This window comes from Dermacentor variabilis, chromosome 9 (genome assembly GCF_050947875.1).
Source record: "Dermacentor variabilis isolate Ectoservices chromosome 9, ASM5094787v1, whole genome shotgun sequence".
NCBI lineage: Eukaryota > Metazoa > Arthropoda > Arachnida > Ixodida > Ixodidae > Dermacentor > Dermacentor variabilis.
The window spans coordinates 64,063,854-64,081,410 of record NC_134576.1 but is presented as its reverse complement, the minus strand read 5'-3'; the positions used below and the strand labels follow the sequence as shown (position 1 = coordinate 64,081,410).

Sequence of the window (17,557 nt, the reverse complement as noted above, 5' to 3'; positions counted from 1 at the left end):
TCCTGTCTTTCTCCAGGGCGCCGTCACAGCGTGTCCAACGTGCCCGGCGTGGCGTTCGTGAAGGCCGCGCCGACATCACATTTTGGCGACGGGGATAGACCATCCAGTCCGTACTACGATGCCTTCACGATTCCCGAGGAACCGCTCTGCTGCCGCTGACGCCGGATTCTGACCGGACGCTACTAGCGTTCGCATCAGCGCTATGTCCTGCTGAGCAACGCGTTCCGTCGCCATTCCGACCACAGTTTGGCGACGAAGCATCCTTTTGCATCGTGCCTACATGTGAGTCAGGGCGCCCGGCTCTCCTCTTCACTGCCACGCTTACTTCTGCTACAATCGTCCTGTGCATTATTTGTGACTGTGCCTGCTTCGACGCTATTGCGGCGTCATTTCCTTGCCTGCCCCTTCGACGCCACGCCTAGCTTAGCCAGCGCCAGAGGACAACGGCAGAGGAATAGCAGTGGAACAGATAGATGCACCTTCACTTCCCTCTCCCTTCTCCATCCTTATGTTCCGCTGAACGTAAACATGCTAGAACGATTACACATACTCAATCAGCCTTCTCGACAGGGATTCGCTCGCCCAAATTTCTGTTAAAAAGCGTATCAAACTCGTTGTCCCTATGTTGAGACACTTTCCGCATCGCTTAACGGTGCATGGGGAATGCCTATTCAATTCTGTAACAGGCAGCCACAGAAAATCATGCTACTGGGTGTTCCAACAAAGCAAAATCAGTGCATACGTTTTTCATTCTTATTTTTTGTTTCAGGCGACTTTAACCTTGAGAAGCTTAAAGATGCTGTAAGCCGCAGAGCCTGCAGAGAATGGACTATTTGCATCCGTAGCTTCAAGAACACAAAAAACTGGGCCACGGTTTTGTAGCGATGTCTCCCGCTCGATTACTAGTTACGGCCCGCGGTAAAGTGGGCGGAGCGTCACTTTGATCGCTGATTTGGCGCGAACAGCGCGAAACGGAATGGCGTCACAAAAGCCATCACTACGAAATCATGGGTTCCCATGTTACGAACTCACCAACTTCCCAGCAAGAGCAATGGGTCCCGTAAGCTAACCGTGAGAACGCGTAGCTTTCGAGGCGTTTGCGCCGGCGTTGTTTCCTATCACTACACTGATGTCGGACATAGTTTGCTAAATTGCGGGTTACGTTATCTTTCGGCTTTTCCGCTTCTTCGGAGGTCTGCCTACGCAACTCTGATGCTCTCGTATCCTCAGCGTTATGTCTTATATCGCAACATTACCCGCAAACGCTTTCACGTGAGCGCATCGCTTGTCAATATTGATGCGTTCATAATGCATTTGTTTGTTTGGGTGCTTCGCGCTGTGATTGAGACGCCAGATATCACAAAGCAAACACGGTGGAATATCCAAACAAGACTTCAGTTTAATCTTCACCGCCGTTTAAGGTCCGTCGCGGTTAACAGAAAGAACCTTAAGGAGTGCATGGAGAATGTAGGCCATGATCTTGCGCTCTGAGCGGCCTCTGCTGGAAGAACACTGGCGAATCCACTAACGGGGCTGTAAGTATAGGTGGCGACTTCGAATCTGAACGGTCAGGGGACAAGCGCGCTAGGATGCCTCTATTCTTCAAAGCAGCACGCTTGAAGCGCAGAGCTACGCACTCGGCTGCAGAAAAACCGCTTGTTCATTTTTGCATGCCTGCGAGTGGGACGACAGGTGCCACTCAGTCTCCGCGAACAGACCAATCATTTCAACAAGAGTCTCCGCGCAGATTCAGGGTTGGCTGACTTGCCGATGGTAGTTGTGCGACGTCAAGATCTCTTTCTAATTTCTAAAGCGAAGCTTTATTTACTACAATGCCGGGTTTGGCCTAAGTGTTTACTTCTGAGCGCTGTTGGGTTGATGGCTATATAGGCGTATATGCCGATATATCAGCATTGCCACCACTATCATCCGCCTATCTATGTCCACTGCTGGACAAAGGCCTCTCCCTGCAATTTCCGATTACCCCTGTCCTCCGCCAACCGATCCCAACTTGCACCTGCAAATTCCCAAATTTCATCACCCCACTTGGCTACTACCAAGCCAAGCATGCAGCCAGAGCGGGCATTAAATTCAGATTCTATCATATTCATTATCACTGTTGAAATCATGTATGATGTATGGGCCCCTCGCATCCATCATTCTAGTGCCTTCATTTATCTATCGATGTCATCTGCTCTTTCATCTGCAGCAACAAGCTTGGCATTTCATCGGTACTGCTTTGCAATTAATGCTCTAAGAAGTGACTATACGAGCAATAATTCTTTGTCTCATTAATATTGTCAGTCTCAAGGCACGAGTGCCATTTCGTCGGCTTTCTTTATAAAGGGGAATGTTAAAAAGGCTATGCCATAAAGATTAAGGCAGACATTGCAAACAAAGCAAAACGACTCTTTATATCATTTCATGACGACGCGAACTACACGCTACAATGAAAACGTTTTCGTAGATGATAACTATAGCGATTGACATTCAACAAAATCACCGCCTAGATGAAGCCATGAAGGCTGGGGTCATCCTACAACCAAGGACATCGTTCGCCATCAAGTACATACCTAAAAACGATTGTGTGTGAATACTAACCACCATATCTCAACAAATATATCCTGAGCAATTGCATCAATGATTAAGGTTCCAGAAGATTAAAAAATAACTTAAAACGATAACGGCGGCGCCCAAAAAGCAGCGCAAATCATCTGAACACTGCGTAATACGCGATAGCGCATTATAAATCTATTTTATTTTGTGTACAAGCTTTTAAAGGGAAAGCTTTACTACGCCCGCCAGCGAGCCATTGCTGCTCGTCGCGCCGTATGCCGTATGCAGGCAGCCGTATGCCATATGCCGCGGCCGACGAACGACCTTGAGCTGCCGTTGCCTAGCAACGCCGAAGCCGTGCTTCAACACATGACGCCGCCGTCAACGTCGCTGCCGTCGCTGCTTGCTCCACCAGATGTGCTCCGCTGGGGTAGAGGGAGAGTAGGTGTCGCCTCGCGGGGTATATATATATATGCGCTTCGCCTCAGTGTAAATTTAGTCGTTATGGAGCGCGCCAAAGAGACGCAACAACGACAGAACGAAACGACGAAGAGACAACGCGCTCAAGAGACGCCAGAAGAACGCGCCGCACGACTCAAGAAGCGTCGTAAAAGCCTAGTCGTTACCTGAACAATGTGTCTTGTCGTGTCTATACAATAGAGCTAAACCAAACGCTTAACCACAAGCGTAGCCATGCAGCTCTTCCTTTCGCAATTCAACTAGGGTTAACCAGAGCTAAGCCACAGGCAATTTTTTGGTCATGCTTTCTAAACTACCTGTGGAAAAAGCGTTTTGATTAGTGTAGGTGCTTAACTTGGTGCCCACCTGAAGTTCCCACGTGTTCCTATAACTTTTTCTTTTTCCCAGTGTATAGCGTGCCAGTTCGGAGATCAATGAATTACACAGACTGCAACCAACCAATGTGCGCTAAAGGGAACCAACAAAAACCCAGGCGTAATGAATTCGTGTGCTCTTCTTTTTTTTTATGCTCAGTGCACGAAACAGCGTGGCTCCCACAAATGTGCACCGTGTGTCGTCGATCTCAACAGAGCACCGGAGAAGCATCTACACAGACGTATTCGCCACATGAACTGCAGGTACGAACATGGCGCATTACGCTTATTTCGCAGTTAATCGTCGCTTCCTCGATTTGTATAATGTACCAGTCAAGTTGACTTTGTTGGTGTATAGTTTTCCATTCAGTCTTTTCTTGAAGACAACCGATACAAGTACTGTTCACGTAGACTTGACCCCTCGTGCGTATTGTGTAGCACGTTTGGTTTAGAATTTCGTGCGACGTCTAGCCGTGTGCATATGAGCAGGAACAGCAAATTTGTTTTAAAGGAACAATTGCTCGTTATTGTGCAAAGCTCAATGTTTATTTTTCATATACATCAGGTAGCTCTCCCTCGAAGGTTCAGAGCCATCGAACACCTTACTGCTGGAAATGTGCGTTTAGCCACCAGAGCCCTTCAAAAATAGTTTCTTTTCATTTTCGTGAGGCTCGACGGAGTGCCTGTTTTTGACAACGGTTCATATAAAGGTGGCTAGGATTTATCCGTTCATAAGCAATAAAAAGTCGTTGAATTAGTGAAATTATTTCCGGTGAAGTACTGTGCGTGTGTACTGCCGTAGCTCTTCAACGTTAGTTACACTTTTACTAAATGCATTGCCATCCCAAATCACGTGATAATGCGGCCTGTTCCGCCCTTCCTGCTAGAATGAAAATGCGTGCGCCCTATGCAAATATTCAGAGAAGGAGCAAATTTTTATGCACTTCGCTCAGCTGTGTGCGTAATAGGGTTAATTGAATGCAAACTTTCACATCACCTGTTCTGGTGTGCAAGACCCTTTGAGATTGTATTACTGTTATTCATTTTCGTGGTTCTCCGCTCCTGAAGACAATATAGAATTCGCCGCAGAGAATTCAATCCAGCCCGTAATGTTAGTGTCGCTATTGAGTCTGGAGAGTTCAGTTACGAGCATAGAGTGAGACACCGCTTCGGGCACACTGCGAAGTCACTTAATGACTTGTCATCAACAGCCCGCAAAATATCATTAGCAAGGCACAGGAAGTGGGGCTCGCACGAGTTTTTTTTTATTATTATTATTTTAGGGTTTAAGGTTCCAAAACCAGACTTGCGAGGCACGCCGTAGTGGGAGACTCTCTACTCTTTTTGACCAATTAGTGTTGTTTAACGTGGAGCAGAATGTAAGTACGCAGGCGTTTTTTTACATTTCGCACGCCTGGAATAATGGCTGCCGCTGCCGAAGTCAAACATCGCCATAGCAATTTAGTCCTGAAGCCGTGATACCATTTGACAAATGACCAATTCGACTTCAGTATCTACATGTGAAAAAATGGCATGTTCAACAATTTTACTTGGTGTACTAGTACGCAATCTAGGCCGGTAATTAAAATAGTTTTGAGCATCAACTTACTTGCGCTAGACAACCACGTTTGCGGCTTTCCAGTCGGACGGCAGAATAAAGAACTCAAGAAATACCAGGAGGAAATTTCTTCCCGATATAGAGTCTGATAAGCCGTGGTAATTTTGAAGAAAGTTTGTGCTAATTTCATTCACATGCCGCACTGGCGTAGTGTATTTGGTGGCGTGCTGGTAAGTTAGAGGGAGCGAGTTCGAATCCCGGCCGCGGCTGCAACATGTCGATCGGGGCGAAATGCAACAAAGCGCCCGTGTACCGTGGATTGAGCGCGCGTTAAAGGGAAGCTGAAAGGTTTTCCAGAAAAAATGAGTGAAGAGCAGTACGCCGTGGTTTTCAACCCTCTGAATTCGAATATCTCATCGAAATTGAGTGAAAGAAAGCGCAAACATATTTCATTTCGACGAAAAGTGCAGCAGCAGACACGCCCAGCTCGCGCGCCTCGTTTCCGCCTGTGATTGGTGGGACGCCTCCTGACGTCAACAATGGTGTTCGTCCGGACCGACTGCTGCCGCTACACACGAAGCACGGTGCAAAGTAGTTTGGTGGTGTTTCGCTGAGACGGTCATGGAAATTTAAGAGAGCTTCCATTTATCTGAGGACTTCGGCGTTAAGCCCAAACTCAAGGAGAGCGATTTTGCGCGCGACGGTGACGGGCGACGGCTTCGCACCGCCCTTTCCTCCTGCTGCTCTGCTCTGGGAGCAACTGGGTTTTTACATGGCTAGACCGCCATCGAAACTCGTGGGTCAATACAAGCTTCGCTTGAAAAAAGTGTTTTCCAGAGCCTCTATAAGCCATTTTTTACTCATAGTGATAAACTACTCGCTTATCCTATCAACTATTTCTCGATAAGTCGGACAGTCTCACATGGGGAACATTTCATGGGGTTCGCATGTGTTGTAAGCGCCATCCAAACCAGAAGGTTAATACGTGGCTGTTTTCAAACACAATGCAGACACTTCAGCTTTGCTGCAAAATCGTCTCAGAATTTGTCCATAGCAGCACAGCAGCGACCAGAGGCACATTACTAAAGTTGTCACTTTGTGCATGAAAAAATAAATATACTAAACTCACTGTGTTTGCGAAAAATACAATCTTTCAGTCTACGGTGAACTGAAATCACGAAAGCCCCTTTAGTTACGGAGAGCTGGAAAGCTCCCAGATATATTGACTTCGAATAAATTCATTTCCAAAAAACTCTACATAAGGAAAATTTTTATTTGTTTCAGCATAGGAAACACTGTAGCTGAGGCAAGTTGGAAAATGCGACTTGCCGCGCCTAAACAAAAGTAACCAGAGTACCATTATTTCCCCAATTCAGCCTTTTAAGCTTCATCTGTCTGTTTCTGTCTCTGTCTGTCTGTCTGTCTGTCTGTCTGTCTGTCTGTCTGTCTGTCTGTCTGTCTATCTATCTATCTATCTATCTATCTATCTATCTATCTATCTATCTATCTATCTATCTATCTATCTATCTATCTGTCTATCTATCTATCTATCTATCTGTCTGTCTGTCTGTCTGTCTGTCTGTCTGTCTGTCTGTCTGTCTGTCTGTCTGTGCTGTCTGTGCTGTCTGTCTGTCTGTCTGTCTGTCTGTCTGTCTGTGCTGTCTGTGCTGTCTGTCTGTGCTGTCTGTCTGTCTGTCTGTGCTGTCTGTCTGTCTGTCTGTGCTGTCTGTCTGTGCTGTCTGTCTGTGCTGTCTGTCTGTCTGTGCTGTCTGTCTGTCTGTCTGTCTGTCTGTGCTGTCTGTGCTGTCTGTCTGTCTGTGCTGTCTGTCTATCTCTGCTATCTGTCTATCTCTGCTATCTGTCTATCTCTGCTATCTGTCTATCTCTGCTATCTGTCTATCTCTGCTATCTGTCTATCTCTGCTATCTGTCTATCTCTGCTATCTGTCTATCTCTGCTATCTGTCTAATCTGTGACGCCGACTCAGCGCCCTAATATGCTTACCAGAGTGTCCCAATAGGTATGTGCAGGTATGGTATAGGCAAGCAGAACTTCGAAGGACTGCGCACTGATCGACGCCGAGCTCAGGTGACCGTCATACAAGAGCTTCTGCCCAGGAGCATCCGCCACACAAACTACAGGTACGGATATGGCGTGTACACGGCTGACTACGAGAATGTTGGTTGCGTGCATTCCGAAACAACCTCGAGGCAGTTGCAGTTCTAACTGAGCGTTTAAATAAACTCCTTGGCGTCGTATTTCTCTAAGCACGCCCTAACTTCTCGCTCCACAAACAAATATTGCAGGCCTTAGTCGACGATCCACCTATATTCTAACTAGTCCTTGCAGATTTAAATGCTCACAACTCTTCTTGGGCGGACTCTGTGTGCAAATCGAGAGACTGGTTAATTGAAGACTTTCTTTTTGCCATTCTGGCTTGCCGACTATAAAAGAATAAACCAGCTTTTAGAATAGGGCTTACAAGACATACTCTTCCATAGATTTGTGAATAGCATCTCCGAATATGATAACGTACCTCCATTGGAATCCTATTAAATATCGCTACAGCAGCGACCACTTTCCTATAGGGCTGAACACACAAAAAAATTATAGGGTCAATGCTGGCCACATGCTCCTCGGTGGAAGCTAAAATCAGCTGACTGGATGCTCTTCCGTAAACTCACACATGTGTCGCGGGGTCACTACTGTGCCATAAGCATTGATGATGCTCTTGCAGAATTCATGGCTTTTCTTATCAGTGGTACATTCAAGTGCATCCCACAAATAAAAGGAGGACCTACTGACGACGAGTTATATTCTAGAATGAAGGATGTAGTGAAGCGCGTAAGTTGCAAAATGAGGTTTATGGAGGGCTTCGGTTTTCGGAACCAACGGATGAGTTATTGATATTTTGAGCACGTAAATTCGTAAGGAATAAAGACTTCTTAACAGGCTAAGAAAGAAAGTTGGCAAAACTATGTGTCCGGCACAACCTCTTATACATATGAGGGAAATGTATGGAATAGAGATAATATAATAAAAAGCCCGCAGTGAAAGTTGGGACCTTTGATAAATAGGGAGTCTCGAAGACCAAGTAGAATTGCTGGGCGCCCATTTTCAGCACGATATGTAACTTCATGCACATTTCTTGAACTTAGACAAGGAAAACGAGCAGAACGACAGCCCTTTGAACGAAAATGTGCACCAAATAAAGCATACAATCATCCATTTAACTTATCAGAGCACCAGGCAGAGCACTTCTGAAATAACTGTGCTCTAGGATGTGCTCAAATCATTTAAAGAATTATGCCAATTACACACAGAAAACTATCCTATATACGTTCAATGCCATATCATCGTCAAATTATATCCCTCATGCTTGGAAAGAGGCAGTAATAAACTCAATTCTCAAAGAGAGTATAGGCTCGTAGCATTGAGTATCTGCATTTGCCGGTTGTTCGAAAAAAATAGTATGCACTGCGCAGATGCGCTATTCAGGTGTTTTTTTGATGCGGTGGCTTACAGAGCAATAATTGGGATTCCTTGTGAGTAGTTTCAAATAAAGCTCGGATTACGCGTGAGGTTGTCCGCTAGATTAAGTCTGTTTTTGACTTTCAACGTTGCAGAGTGCGACCAGTAAAATTGCTTCAGTCGAATAATTGCTCACTCCAGAGGGCACCAATCCATCACAGGCTGAGCATTCAGGCGCTGAACGAAGTCCGTAGCGTACCGCGGGTCGCCGGTCATATCGCACTGCTGTCGGCAAGGCGCCACCACCTGTCGGCACCTAACGTTAACATGATGCAACCTAAACTTAACCAAATCGAACGACTGAAATTGTTTAATGCTTCAACAGTATTGAGCCCAAACGAATGGATGGCGCTCATATGTACTTTGCTTACAATTGCTTTTAATAGCACGCAGTGGGTTGAGTTTTAAGAACGCGGGTGTATTTTTACGAAGGGGACATCTTTAACTATAATAGTTATAACTAGCTTCAGTAGGAAATCATTTATTAAAAATTTATTTATAAACCAGTTTGTTTGTATTCTGGTGAATATCACTTGCATCGTTTCAAGTGTACTTTAAAGGAAATAGGAAACAGCGTTTTACGGTGAATATATTCAGTAAGTCGGGAATCCTGGAAGCGTTCGATTCTCTTTCAGTTGCCTACACCCCAAAATAAATGCAGTTGAGAGCTCTCCAAAGATGCAGAAATGAAAAGTAATAAGGGCTTTATTTATTCCAGATTGCATGTAACCAGTATTGTTTGCAATATTTCTAAATTTATATATCTTAAAAAAACAAAATTAGCTCACTGACACGACAGTATGTAAATGTTCTGGATGGTTTGCCGCAATAATAGGTGACCGGTTTCCGAGGCTTACTTCAACCGCACATTTTATTTCTTAAATCCACGCATTGCCAAAAGATTCTCTAAAGTTACTGAATTCCGGCAGATATTATGACGCAACTAGGAAGCTACACAAACCTGATTTATTTGTGAAGGTTAACTTAGAAATTTCCATGTAACGCTTATAAGAAGCCCCCCCCCCCCCCCCCCCTGTTTTCCGAAAGTGATGACTGGGAAAGCTGCTATAATGTGCCTTCAAAATTCCCGCTTCAAGAATTGGTTAAGGAGGCTTCACGTAATATTTCAGGTGAAAAGGGAATATTGAAGTGCTCGTGTTCAAATGAGCGGTGTGGAATTATCAGTTACTGCGCTCTGATCCGGGGGATCGCGGGTCTATCTCGGGTTCATGAAGGGGACAGGATACAAAACGTGTTGATGTTGACGCGTTTCTGGTTGCAAATATATTGAACGGTGTCGTATAGCTCTCTCTATTTTGCTTCACAATTGTGTTCAAGGACCGGTCATGAAGACCACATCAGAAAAAACTACAACAGCAGTGGTTGAAACAACAACTACGACAACCGCGCGGCCACCTGACGTACCAGGTGAGAATTATGAACATGACGCACCTTAAAGAACCACGGAGCGATAAACAGTAGCGTGAATTAGAATGTGGTTGGTGATGCATGCGCAAACTGTAGTGAGAAAGTGACTGCGTGTTGGTCTTCATAGCAGAGACATGTCCGGCTGATCTATCAGCCATGATCCATTAAGCCGAATTTCTACGTAAGATTCAGGAAAACCCGTCTGCGATAGGAAAGCAAATAATTCAGCGATTCGCACTGTGTGTGCATTTACGAGTGTGCTAGGTAAGAGCGGTCCGGAGCTGCCTGGGGTAACGCTCAAAAAAAAAACATTGCAGTGTCAGGCAGGCGTAGTGCATTCTATTTGTTTACGTGGTCTATTTTCAATATTTGAAAGATTAGCGCTGCTCCGGCCCAGCATGTTCTGAGTGATATATATGACGCTTCGATTTGTATAGTGTTTTGACCTTACCCTGGTTTCTTTCCATATCCATTCAAATCTATTTCACGCAAGAGGAATGATTGCACTAAAAAGAGACGGGCGCGTTCACATATGGCTCTGGTAAAACACCATGACACATTTGTGGCCTGCAATATTGCGCCCTCTAACGAAGCATGGACATGGTGTAGAAACACGGCATTGCACATGTGCCTCCTCCCGTTCACATGTGCCGTCAATTCAACGCCTCTTCCCCAGCCTGCTCATCAGTGCGCGCAAGCGCAACCCGCCTGCGTAATCCTCAACTCACGTTGGCCCGAAGCGGGAGTATTGGCAGACGCACGATCACGACAGCACGCGCATGTGCAATGCTACATCTTCCCACCAGACGCCTGCTTTGTTGCAAGAACCCAGTATGGCCCGTGCTCGCAGATCCCCCTTCGCTTTGTTACTGCCTGTACGAAACGTGCGCACAAAGGCACTGCTATAATGTTTTGAGGATAATCAAGCGTTTGCGATGTGCACGCGCATGATGTTGGTAAGCAAGGATAGAATATACGTGCACATTATTCTTCTGCTGCCGACATCACTCGCAGTATCCTGCGGCTATCGAGAATGCATGGATTAGGTCCCGCTAATGTCGTCATAGACTCGAGAGATAGTTAGTAGAAGTCAACCATTGAACACACTGCAATGATTGAATCACACATAAAATGAAACTCACACAAGCGATGCCCACTCCTTTAAACTGCACATAGCGTGCTCTAACCGCTTCTTTCTCGTTCCCAGGCACGTTTGCCCGACGCCAAGCGTGAAAGGTTGAAATAAATGCAGCAGTGAAGGGCGAAGACACAGGTCATTGCTATGGGCACCGCGCTATTCAATGTAAACGCTATGACCAGCAGCATTGAGAAAAGTAATCTTGGTACAGTTCATATAGCTGTCATCAATACGTCTTATTTTAACTTCCGTGGGAATACAATCCAGAGGTAATTAAATTCCATCAAACCCCTAATTTGTGTGCTCTCGGTTATAAAAAAATCGCCAACCCTTTTCCTACCGCAACATGGTGGTAAGTGACGCTTGTCCGGCGTGTACTTGACCTTCGACACGGTTGTGTAACTTACAAGTAACAGTGCCGGATTGTTTTGGCCTCCCGCTCCCTCAGCTCAGGATCTTGTTCACGTTGCTGTAGGGATTGCCTGGGCTGGGGCGGTGCTAAGGGCTGGATCGGTGCGCCAACGGTGAGCCCTTTCACGGGCGAGTTCTCGCCGCTGCTCGTCGAGCGCTACCTGCTCCTTGGGGGAACGCACAACGCGCGCGCGTCCGATGCCTCTTCCGAGACTAAACGAAAACGAAGCTGGTGGAAGCGCGCGCTAGACCCTTTCCTTCCCTTTCCCAACTCGGCGGAAGCGAAAGGGCTCTGATTGGTTGTGCGCGTGGCGTGACCGCGTGCCTATGCAGCTGTAATCCTCGCGAATGGCTCACGATCCGGCGCAGCTGTCAGCTCATCAAACCGCCCTTTCCTCCTGCTGCCCTGCTCTGGGAGCAACTGGGTTTTTACGTGGCTAGACCGCCATATAAACTCGTGGGCCAATAAAAGCTTCGCTAGAAAAAGTGTTTTCCAGAGCCTCTATAAGCCATTTTTTCCTCATAGTGATAAACTGCTCGCTTATCCTATCAATTTCTCGATAAGTCGGACTGTCTCACATGGGGAACGTTTCATGGTGTTCGCATGTTTTGTAAGTGCCATCCAAACCAGAAGGTTAATACGTGGCTGTTTTCAAACATAGCCCGCCGTGGTTGCTCAGTGGCTATGGTGTTGGGCTGCTGAGCACGAGGTCGCGGGATCGAATCCCGGCCACGGCGGCCGCATTTCGATGGGGGCGAAATGCGAAAACACCCGTGTGCTTAGATTTAGGTGCACGTTAAAGAACCCCAGGTGGTCAAAATTGCCGGAGTCCTCCACTACGGCATGCCTCATAATCAGAAAGTGGTTTCGGCACGTAAAACCCCAAATATTATTATTATTATTATTTTCAAACATAATGCAGACACTTCAGCTTTGCTGCAAAATCGTCTCAGAATTTGTCCATACCAGGACAGCAACGACCAGAGGCACATTACTTAAGTTGTCACTTTGTGCATTAAAAATATAGTAAACTGGCTGTGTTTGCGAAAAATACAATCTTTCAGTCTTCGGTGAACTGAAATCACTAAAGCTCCTTTAGTTACGGAGAGCTGGAAAGCTCCCAGATATATTGACTTCGAATAAATTCTTCATTTCCAAACAGCTCTATATAAGGAAAAATTTTATTTTATTCAGGATAGGAAACACTGTTGCTTAGGCAAGTTGGAAAATGCGACTTGCCGCGGCGAAACAAAATTAATGAGAGTACCATTATTTCCCCAATTCAGCCTTTTAAGCTCCATCTGTCTGTCTGTCTGTCTGTCTGTCTGTCTGTCTCTGTCTCTGTCTGTCTGTCTCTGCCTGTCTGTCTCTGTCTGTCTGTCTCTGTCTGTCTGTCTGTCTGTCTGTCTGTCTGTCTGTCTGTCTGTCTGTCTGTCTGTCTGTCTGTCTGTCTGTCTGTCTGTCTGTCTAATCTGTGACACCGACTCAGCGCCCTAATATGCATACCAGAGTGTCCCAATAGGTATGTGCTGCTGGTCGTGATACCATCTTAATCATATATGTATATATGTATATCATCTGTCTCTCTGTCTGTCTCTGTCTGTCTGTCTGTCTGTCTGTCTGTCTGTCTGTCTGTCTGTCTGTCTGTCTGTCTGTCTGTCTGTCTGTCTGTGTGTCTGTCTGTCTGTCTGTCTGTCTGTCTGTCTGTCTGTCTGTCTGTCTGTCTGTCTGTCTGTCTGTCTGTCACGCCGTACGTGCGGCCAAGGTGTCCGTATAGGTATGGCTGCTCGTTGTGAAGCCGTTTTAATCATATATGTATTGAAAGCTGGGTGAGTTGGTAGCCATTCATTATGAAGCTTTAGCGCGCAGAACAAATGAGAGACAAAGCAAAGGTAGCATACAGCGTGGACTCGCACCTTATATATATTCAAAGGCTCACATTCAACCACTGCAATAGCTGTGCTTCTAAACCTGTCTTTTGTAATAATAAGATTTTGTTGCCTCATGAAACTAAAGTGCAAAATTACCGAGGCCTTCCACATCAAAAAGCGTGCCGATATGGGCGTAATTGAACCAGATTGTGTGCAAGGTCTGGGTTATATATATATATATAGCATTTCGTATAAGAAAGGTATATAAACATGCATAAAAAACCAAACCTTCCGCAAAATCTGGCTCATTTACGCACATATCAGCCCGCTTTTTGACAGGCAGGCCTCGGTTATTTTGCATGTTTGTTTTTATGCGAAATCGAAATCGTATTATTACAAAATACATGTCTAGAAGGACAGCGATTGCAGTGGTTAAGTGTGAGCGGTTGTTTTTTCCAAGAGGCTGTCGATGCTTTTATTTAGACAGACATTAACCCACCGGTCACTCTGGCCTGTGTAAATATGGCCGCAGGTTAATGGCAACATGTACGGTACAACTTACCATCTTACGAACTTGGCGTCTTCTTTGCGAGCACCGACACTCCTTTGATTATTCCTTTTTTCTGTCTTTGGCCACCGCCTGGCAGATTCGTTGCCGCTTCTAAGGAGTGCTGAAAACAATGTCAACGCCAAACGAGTTGGCAAGGTTCTTTAGTCCGTGGGAAAGTCGATCCTTGATAAATTCATCATTCTCATTCTAGCTTCGCGATCTGACTCTCTTCGTAACGTAGCCGTGATGCTTTGTACGCCAACACATTAGCCAAAATAATACTTCGGGCCACTATGGGGGTGGGCTGGTGCCATGTTTCCGTCATAGTTGTTGCACCATCGTCATTCTGGCTTCGCCATCCGACTATCGTCGTGCCGTAGTCGGCACGCCGTCGTCGTCGTTGTGCATTCGTGTTCGTATAGTTGTCGGAAGCACGTGGTGATTCCTGCAACGATGATGCATGCATAAATCATCGTTCCTGCAGCTTCGTCATTCAACTGCCGTAGGGCCATCGCCGTCGCACCATCATCGCCGAACCGTCTTTATGCTACCGTCGTCGTCACGTCATTGTCGTCATAAAGAGCTCGTAATACCATTAGCCTTACAACACTGTTATGCCACTGTTGTCATACGGTCGCTCTGATCGGTTTGTTGGCCAGCTTTCATCATGCCATCGTGTTTGTTCCATATTGTTATTCGTCATTCGACTCTCGTCACGTCTTAGTGACGGCATCTTTGCCACACAGTCGTGATTGCCGTCATTCTATCCTGAACAAACCGCTTTCTTCGTTCCTTCGTCCTTCTTTCTCCTTCGTCATTTTATCGCAATCGTACTGCCTTCAATGCGATTATGCCGAAGTTGCGTAGACGTCAGGCAGTCGCTCAGAACAGTTCTTGTCGGGAAAGGCCATAACATTCGCATCCACAGAAAAATAGACGAACGCAAGGCGGCGCCAGTATTAGGCCCAAATTACAATTAGATGTGTGGGCTAAGTAAATCACGGGGAGCCCGATTCAAAGGAAATTCATTTTTCGGGTGTGTACTTATTGATCAAGTTCATGACTCTGCATGACTTTGTCATTAACAAGGCGACAGCCTCATGAGCAGAGCTAGAAAAGAAGCTTGGCATGTGAACAAAGACAAATTGTACTCAATTCTTTATTAACTCACGTTGAATCCTCATTAAATATGCTTAATGATAATTATACGTTTCGAAGAATTTTCGGCAGTCGTAGTGGTCTTATTACCACAAAATATGAGTGGTGACTTACGCCCGGCAGCTGCGTTATTGGAGAAACCAGATCAGAATAACTAGAGGAATTGATCGCTGAGTAAATGATAGGTATTTCATGTTCTCTACTCCCGACTGGACAGGTCCCAGTGCCCCTCCACAGAAGTAGTCAAGCGGTATGCGCATGAGCTTGTTGTTCACAGTTCGCCGTTGTTTACATTAGCAGTTCTCACAGCTCAGTGCCAACCCCGAGCCAACAAGTGGGAGCGCTTAGATATTCGCTATTGTGATGTCGCTTTCTTTCTTTGTGTGTTTGGGTTTCGGGTGTCTGCTTGTGTTTGTGTCTCGGCGAAAACTATTACCTCTGCAGTGCTATTACTTCGGAAATGCGCACACAACACTAGCCCGACTCAATGTATTCGGGATAGATAATGCACAGTGCAGTGGTGCCACTTGTCTCTACGAGCTTTGGTTGTAGAACAACAAATCCGCCGTCAAGGGCCCCTAACCTTTTTCGTTGTAGAGGTGTTCACGATACACATGAAAGATGGAAAATAGTCAAAGGCATAGGCAATCCTCTGTTTCACGGGTGATTTGTTTCATGGCAGAGGTGTTCAACTGTGCTTACTAAACAGGTGTAAAGCCGATAACTAGCCTCGAAACTTACACTTTACGTGTATGTCGAGCATAACGTGCGCCTCATTCCCACCAAATGCAAGATTGAATTCTAACCTGACCCTAGGGGGTATTTCCTATAGCTGCTCCAAAACGCACTGGCGTTCTTTGCAGAGTATTACTTCGCAATGACCGTAAATAACATGCCACTGCTGAACCATAGCCCGTACATATCCCGTATGATTCCCCTACTTTCGCCAAGTATAAACTCTGTTTCGCGTTCGTTTCCTTCGGGGAGTTGGGCCTGCTACTATTATTGTCCGCCCTCTGCTACTAGACAACAGAGGAGGCGGCAAGCCCAACTTCAACAAATCACGGTGCGTTCATCTGCCCAATATTCTTTCGTAGACGATGATTCATTGCTTTTATTTTTTGGTCACCCACATTTTGATCATGACACTTGGTGCTCCAGCACTGCCTGCTCCACATCAAGGATGCAGGGCGTTATTCTGCAAGTGCCCACCTTGTGGACATGTCCATTTCTTCGGCTGCTGTAACACTGACTGGCTGGGGTAGCCTGTCTCCTCACGCTTACTCCAGCCCAGCCCAGCCCACAATTCAGATTTTGAGCAGCATAATAAATAAGCATGTCCACTAGGTGGACACGTACAGAGTATCCCGCCAAGTGTGCGCCGTAGGCAGGTGATCAGAGTCACGCTTCCTTCTCGCTGTTTAAGAAGGACAGCAAAGCCGTTTCTCGACGTAACGCCGGAAGACTCAGACAAATGGTTTGTGTAGTCCCCTTACATTGACATTGGGCTGCAAATCAAGCCACAAAGGCTTAGCTGCTTTACTCTCACCATAAATAACATCTAAAGACACTCTTTCACCTTTAAATAATTGTGGCTATGTAGTTTGTACCTATTTGGTGTTTCAATTTTTGTCTCACTTTCGCGTTCTTCGAATCATGCCATCCAATGTAAGAAGTGCAGCACGTTATTGCATGACATGCATGCTTTAGTTAAAGTGGTTCGCTCCCTATTTGCCAACTTCTGTACTCTTTACCCTAGCATGAGTCAAGTAAGCCACCACACACTCTTTAAATTTCATTTTTTTTCTTTTCGCTTGCCATTTGCCTGAGAATTGGTCTCGCTGAACAAACGCTCCGGGTTCTCTTTTTCTTATATTCTTTTTTACAATCTGAAATCAAAGCACACGGAGTGTTTCTTAGCTCCGATGGACAAGGACATAATCAATTGGCTGAGCGTAGGCATTTGGCAGGTATTGCAAGGCAGGGGAAACAAGGCAGCGAGGAAAGTTCATTTTCGTGTTTATTTGTCAAACACTGCGCGTGCTCAGAATCTTCACAGATTGTCTTACGCAGACAACGATTATTTACAGTTGTTCACATTCAACAAGCAGCTCTACAAGTATGAAGCAGCGTAATACGCTGCATAATTTTTAAATATATAATCTATAATAATATATATAATCTATTTTTCGATATAGATCTTGTAATGTGAAACGACAAAAACAGGTGTTATCAGTAAAATATATTCATGAAAGTAATAAATAGATTGCGTTAAGTCATTCGCACCTGAAATTGTTTACATGGGTTCCACATGCGATAAGCGACATCGGTCGCGTAAAACTAGCACGATATGCGAGACACGGCGTTCAATTGTTGTGTATGCACGTATGCCATAAATCGCACGTGTTCTTTTATGCATCGCAAAAACGTTTTACTTGCGGTACCGCACCATGAAAATTCGAAGTGATAAATTTACTGATCAATAGCGCATGCACCACTGCTATCCAATCTATTGGCGCGATC

The 17,557-nt window shown here is 45.6% G+C and overlaps 1 protein-coding gene across 4 annotated transcripts in view; it reads left to right on the top strand.

The window, feature by feature from the left end:
• LOC142592757 (uncharacterized) overlaps positions 1–17,557 on the top strand; it is a 68,942-nt gene continuing 51,385 nt past the window's right edge. For 2 of the 4 annotated variants that reach the window (XM_075704418.1, XM_075704416.1), the window contains exons 1-4: positions 1–282; positions 3,550–3,653; positions 6,967–7,087; positions 9,816–9,905. In XM_075704418.1, the coding sequence (XP_075560533.1) occupies positions 9,824–9,905 (82 nt within the window). In that variant the 5' untranslated portion in view covers positions 1–282; positions 3,550–3,653; positions 6,967–7,087; positions 9,816–9,823. The remainder of the gene's footprint in view (positions 283–3,549; positions 3,654–6,966; positions 7,088–9,815; positions 9,906–17,557) is intronic. The other 2 variants (XM_075704417.1, XM_075704415.1) reach the window with 1 other exon arrangement.